This window comes from Rutidosis leptorrhynchoides, chromosome 10, assembly GCF_046630445.1.
Source record: "Rutidosis leptorrhynchoides isolate AG116_Rl617_1_P2 chromosome 10, CSIRO_AGI_Rlap_v1, whole genome shotgun sequence".
NCBI lineage: Eukaryota > Viridiplantae > Streptophyta > Magnoliopsida > Asterales > Asteraceae > Rutidosis > Rutidosis leptorrhynchoides.
In genome coordinates this window covers 223,632,294-223,638,841 of record NC_092342.1, presented here as the reverse complement: position 1 = coordinate 223,638,841, position 6,548 = coordinate 223,632,294, and the positions used below count along the sequence as shown (strand labels likewise).

The following is a 6,548-nucleotide window of genomic DNA, read 5'->3' as shown; positions in this document are numbered from 1 at the left end:
TTAACCACCCGTTCATAACTAAGTTGAAATTGTTGCATTCCCATCTCAACTTTAACTCAATTGGGCTATGACTCGAAAAATTACTGGTATTTAGGGCTGTAAATGAGCTGAACTGCTCAAGCTCGACTCTTTAAATATTCGATTCGAGCCGAGCCTCATCGAACTCAAGCCCGGGTTTGAACTTACATTGAAGCTTGTTTAGTAAACGAGCTCAAGTTCTAGCTCGAAATTCATATCCTCGAGCTCAAGCTTGCGAGCCTAAATGAGTTTTTTATTTATATACACGAAATATTAATTTTTAAATAATATAATATATAGTTATATAATAACTAATTATTAATTATTAGAATAATAGTAAATCTTATTATATATTGATAAAAATTACAAATACAATGAATTTGAAATATTATAAAATTAAATAATATTAAGAAAAAAACATTATATAACTGACGAATCGAGCTCGAGCCGAGCTTGTAAAATATCAAATGAGTCGAGCTCAAACTTAAACTATTAGGCTCGAACCGAGCCGAGCTTGAGCTCTATGAAATTTAAACGAGCCGAGCTCGAGCCTAACCGAGCCCGGACTCGGCTCGTTTATAGCCCTACGTATTCATCAACCATGTTAGCTTAAATACTCCATAACAAAAAAATAAGTTATAAAAATGTCATGTGTTACTATTAACCGTTTAAACAATCAATTTCTAATGTTCTGTGCCATGGTATAAAGATGCATATTTAAAAGAATCATTTACTTTCAAATTGTCTGAAAGTTAAAAAGATAATCTTGCAAATACATTTGATGCTGGTTAGATGTCTAACCATTCTTTGGTTCCAATATCCTTTATATGCAAAGAATAAGAGATGACTTCAAGTTATAACTTTGTATATCCTTATAGGAACGCCTCTCGTTGCTTTGTTGGTAACTCTAGCTCATGCTCGGATACGCTTATAGGAGAAAAGTAAGCATCTACCATGTCTTGTGATACATGTTCCAAGCTTGGTGGGTCCCACTGTAGATTCCGAAGGCAAAACATTTAGTTTGTATTAAACAAAACAAGGTGATAATTATGTTTGGCGTACTTCTTGAATGCCAAGTATTGCAAAAATAAAGATTCTGGGCAACAAGAGATATTTAAGAAAGGTTTTTGAACCTCTTGCGTCAATAAGACATTTAATATAGTCCACAAATAAAAAACACAGTTTAAAAAAATTCATTATCGCATAGTATTTTTGTTACTTTACAGTTTTACCTCTAACTTTTTACCTACATTTTTGTATTAAATGCATAAGGTAAGGGTACAAAAGAACTTTATCTTACTATTCTAATCTATTTGTTGAACTGGAGTAATTTGAGACAACCCAAAAAGAAAAACTGAACTATTAAATTGGGAGGAAGGGAGTACAAAATCTTGGTACCTTGGGTGCAAAATCTTTATCCACCATTCGTGCCCGAACACCCTCACAGAAATTATTACTTGATATCTGACATGACACCGCTCGTGATGTCAGCCGGTATTCACGTTTTAGGCACTGATCAATAGTTTGAAAGCGACCTTCTCGTATCTAAACATGAAATTAACAAATAATCAATATTATAATAACTTGACTTTCGGGTTGTAGAATTAAGGAGCTTACTGATCTTAGGGAAAGTTTCAAGCTTAAAGGTGAGGCGTATTTCAGTTTCTTCAAGGTCGAATCATACCACGCGTCATGAGTTTTGGCAGATCCAGTCTCCTGTTAAATTTTAGATTCATAATCTTAACTAAAAGTTTCAAGAACACAAAAAACAAAACTTTAAGGGTGAAATGTTCCAATCTTACCAGTGCATCAATGATTTCCTCAACACTATCATGACTGAAACATTTATCAATTGTCTCCATCCTAAAAAAAATTAGGTAACCGATTAACATCGTCGATATTTTCCAGAAAACAACTCAATTCGCATAAGTAAAAATGTCTTTTTATTAATTAAAATAATAATAATAATGAGAAGTTAGTTATTTACCTCTGGATAACACTGCTCTTATCTGGATAACTAAAATCACTGCTCTTATCTGGATAACTAAAATCACTGTACTTTTTGAGCGATGTTTCAATGACAGAAGGATCATCGGTAATCAGACTAGCGAGAGATTCTTCAATTTCCGGAACATTCTGCAATTGAAAGGCTCAAAGATTGGACACAACGGAAAAAAAACTGATCGTGTGCTAGATATAAAAGAAAAAGGCCCCAAAGAACTAACCGTTGCGTGTGAATGGTGTGTACCAAGCCCACATGCCAACATTTCAACTCCATTGAGCCTGTCACCTGTTAGACCCAAATACTCACCTGCATACAAAATTATGTTTTTATATAACCGCTGTCAGCCAACCCTTTACTATTGGTCTATTGTGCAGAGTTATTTTTAGGATTTTTCTAACGACAGCCATTAGGGATATCGTTAAGATGTATTTATGCGTTATACAAAGCGGTTAATGTTGACATTTACATGACGGGTATTAAAAAGTTCAAGTCTTTTTTGCACCTTAATGACAACCCTAAGGGTTGTCGTTAGAATAATCCTTAATATTTATAATCGGTACGGTATACTCTACCTACATAACCAGGAAGATGTGAAAGGTGAAAGGAAGCACCCGCATCAGGATGAAGGCCGATTAATGTTTCAGGGGTAGAATAAACCTGAAGTAAATAGGTATTTTGAAATTTATCTAAAAGCATAAAAACATTAAACATTAAAAACAATGCAAAGATGGAAGTTACTGAGGGCCCACAACTTAACGCTTACAGTTTTGTCGGTTACAATTCTGAATGTCCCTGGAATCGAAATTCCTGCCCCTCCACCCATGGTTATACCATCTAAGATAGCCACCTAAACATAACATCAAAATAAAATGTCTACTTAATGATTTGAAATCGTTAATATTTACATATATGTAATATATGTTCATAATCAATAGTACTCACATTTGGTTTTAGAAATGTAGATAGAAAGTACGCAAAACTATATACCATCCGAAAGAATTCTTTGCTTCCTTCGATATTTCCTGCACAAGATGAATTTGAGTTCACATTGACGTCGATATAAAACGAACTTCACATTAATTGCAAATAGATTATGATCGTTTTTATTGTACCTTTGACAATCATATCACGTACGGATATTATATCGGCGCCAGAACAAAATGCATTGCCATTGCCCTAAAAACAAAATCTTATTTCATATATTTCAAATAAATGAAAATTTTACAAAACAAGTATAGTGTCATCCTCACCTTCATAATCACGAAACCTACATTAGGGTCATCTTCCCATCTTTCATACAGATTGTGTATCCTGTTCATCTGTAAGTTTCAGTTATTTCATATAATTCATTAGCCTTTTAATAATTTGTACGAATACGAATAGTTCCTTCTTTCATATTATCGTCACAAATTTAACAAAGATGAATTAAGTTACTGATTTTCCTATAATAATTTGTATCAACTAAATACTTACATTAATCCTAAACACATATAAGTGTGTATTTTGGTATCTTTGTCTACAGATAATACTTTCGCACGAAATGATTAGATATAAAATTTAAAAAGTGTTAACTAATTAACAAAATTTCCACACAGTTATCTCTCAAACAAAAAATTAAAGTTTCTTTCATATTCCATACTCTCTTCATCCCGGAATAAGTGCCCCTACGAAAATTTTTTGAATTTAAAAATATGTTTGATAATGTCAGTTTTGTTTTGAATGAATTTATTTAAGAAATAAATGATTAAAGTAATAAATGAGGATAAATTAGAGAGCTAACTGATATTTATTTATTTTTATTTATCTTTATCATTTTTTTTCGGTTGAACAATTATTTTAAGACAACAAATATATATCACACAAGGGTGTACACTTAATTTATTTTGAGACAGAGGAAGTTTTTTTTACTTAACTTCAAAACAACTTTTAGAAATCATTAAGGAATTTTGATAATCACATTACCATGTTTTTCTTAACAGCAGTTTGGGATCAGACTTAACCATCCACGCGATCATCTTCCGCAGTTGAATAACCCGCCCTCAACTGCTGCCCTGGTGGAAACACGGAACAATACGAGGGCATGGCCGGTAAAACCTCTCCTCCCCGCTACCCCCCACAACAATGTGCGAAAGGCAACCTTGGTTGAAATTTAAGATAAGGGATATCCTTGTGTGCAATGTTGCCAACCCAGGGAATCGAATTTGCCCAACCTCTAACAAACTTCTAACAAAGAGGTATGACCCATTACCATTCAACTAACAACACAATAGAATTTCATTTTATAGAACTTAGAAAGCAGAGGAAATCAAACCATGGGAGTGGTGAGGGCATTAAGGACAGAGGGTCTGTTCAGAATTAGGGTTTTTGAATTTGCATTGCTTTCCTCTATCACCTGTGTATATAAAATTAAATTATAAATTAAAAATTGCCCCAATGTATAATCAATCAATAAATGGTGTATTATATTATAGCGAGTGTTAAAATGCAGTAGTTAATTATTAAAACTCACAATTGAAGCAGGATCATTAATGCTACTGCTGAAACTAAAGCTTCTTGTGGTTCGTTTGACCAAAAATTGATGAATAAAAGAACGCTGTTTATTCACCAACTTCTGCATATCCGTATGTAACAATTTGTAATTGATTTTGGATTGAAGACCAATTTCTTTTTAGTCAAATTTTGATTTTGATTACAGAGAGAATAGCGTGCTTGCTTGAGTTGATTATGTTGTTAACGACTAACGATAGTTAAGCTTCTTAAACTTTAACTTAGATAGTAAAGACTGCTTAATTACCATTACCATTACCATATCTACTAAAAGTACTAATTCTAATTAAAAAAAAAAAAAAAAAAATTGGTCCTTTGTTCTCTTAGTGGAATGGCTCTAGTTATTGATTCGACAGCAAGCGTTCATTTATTAGCGATTAACTGATTCTTAGAGCTTAAATTAAATTTCATTTAGAATTTAAAACCCATAGAAATTTAGCATCTCAATTTTATTTTTAATGTAATTTTATTTTTATTTTTTAACTTTTTCCTATTTATTAGCCGGAGGTCTATTCGGAAGCAATCTCTCTATCCGACGAATAGAGAGGGGATGACTTTCTCTACTTTTGAGAGTGTTTTCACGCTGGGTGAAGAAATGACTTGTCTTTATTCTAGGATAGGGAAAACATTGTCTACATCTCACCTCCTCCATACATCACTTATGTTGTATTAGGTTTTGTTGTGTGATGACCCGGGAATTTTCGACCAAATTTAAACCTAATCTTTATATGATTTCGACATGATAAGAAAAGTATGTGATGTTGAGTCTCGAAAATTTTGGAAATATGTTTATATATTCAATTGACCTTCGACTGCTCTCGACGATTCACGAACCATTACTTGTAAATAGATACGTATATATTTAAATATATGTATATATATCAAGGTTGTAAAAGTCGCGAGTCGGGGACGCATCGGTCGAGACCTAAAAAGGACGCATCAGCTGAGTCGGTGACGCGTCGGGGACGCATCGATCGTTGACCAACGTTGACTTTATTAATAATTTCTTAAATATATATTTATATATGTATAAAATAGTTGATTCTGTATCATAAATTTCTTAAATAGGAACTTGAATTTAAATACAATCAAACTTCAAACTCAATTAATGTTACCGAGTACATAATCAGTAAGGACACAGAGAAAAGAGCGGCCCAAAAAATGAAAACAAACCCTAATTTTAAAACATATCACATCTTGACGAAAATTTGACTGATTTTGACTGTTTTTAACCAACTTTGACCGGCTTTGACAGACTTTGACCGAACTTTTAGCTTTGACCGTCATTTGAGTCGTTTTCAGAAAAAACGAGACGGAGAACCCAAAAAAACGACGCATCGGCCGACGCGTCGACCAAGTCGGCCGACTTTTACAACACTGATATATATAAATAAAAATTCGAAATATATTATATTAGAATTAACTATATAAAATAAAAAAAATATAATAATTATTAGTACCATCAATAATATTAATATTTTTATTATCATTATCATCAAAATCAGTGTTAGATATATTATTAGTATAAATAAATAATATATAAATATAAAGTTTATATGGTATATGTAGTTACAAGTTATATATAAATGTTATGTTAACATTAATATCATTACTTCATTATTATTATTAATACTAATATTAAAAATTAATAATTATATTTTTAATATTATTATAAGTAGTGTTATTAATCACATTATTAAAAATATTATTGTTATCATGTTTCATCACTATTAAACTTATTGAATTATTAATTTTACTAATAGTATTATATTTATTATTATTATTAATATATTTTTATTTTTATATTATTATCAATATTATAAATCTTATTATTATTTAGGTAATTATTATTAGTATTAATATAATTATTATTAATAAATGTAAATATACAGCTTATAACCAGATATCTATACCTGTACAAATACTGATACATATACATACGTACAGCTAAATACGCATATACATACAATTACGAGTA

General features: G+C 31.4%; 1 protein-coding gene across 4 annotated transcripts; it reads right to left on the bottom strand.

The window, feature by feature from the left end:
• Nucleotides 1-675: 675 nt before the first annotated feature.
• Nucleotides 676-4,707, bottom strand: LOC139872047 (3-hydroxyisobutyryl-CoA hydrolase-like protein 1, mitochondrial). Of its 4 annotated transcripts, none has more exons than XM_071859836.1 (13): nt 4,533-4,707; nt 4,335-4,415; nt 3,274-3,342; nt 3,136-3,199; nt 2,966-3,045; nt 2,781-2,870; nt 2,596-2,680; nt 2,244-2,329; nt 2,006-2,154; nt 1,821-1,881; nt 1,636-1,734; nt 1,417-1,563; nt 676-1,010 (listed from the first exon to the last, which is right to left on the bottom strand). In XM_071859836.1, the coding sequence occupies exons 1-13, from the start codon at nt 4,638-4,640 to the stop codon at nt 891-893; spliced, it is 1,239 nt and encodes a 412-aa protein (XP_071715937.1). In that variant the 5' UTR covers nt 4,641-4,707; the 3' UTR covers nt 676-890. The 4 variants fall into 4 exon arrangements, with proteins under 4 accessions (XP_071715937.1, XP_071715938.1, XP_071715940.1 ...); XM_071859837.1 differs by having other exon boundaries at nt 2,787-2,870; nt 4,533-4,706; XM_071859839.1 differs by having other exon boundaries at nt 3,274-3,334; nt 4,533-4,657.
• Nucleotides 4,708-6,548: the final 1,841 nt, after the last annotated feature.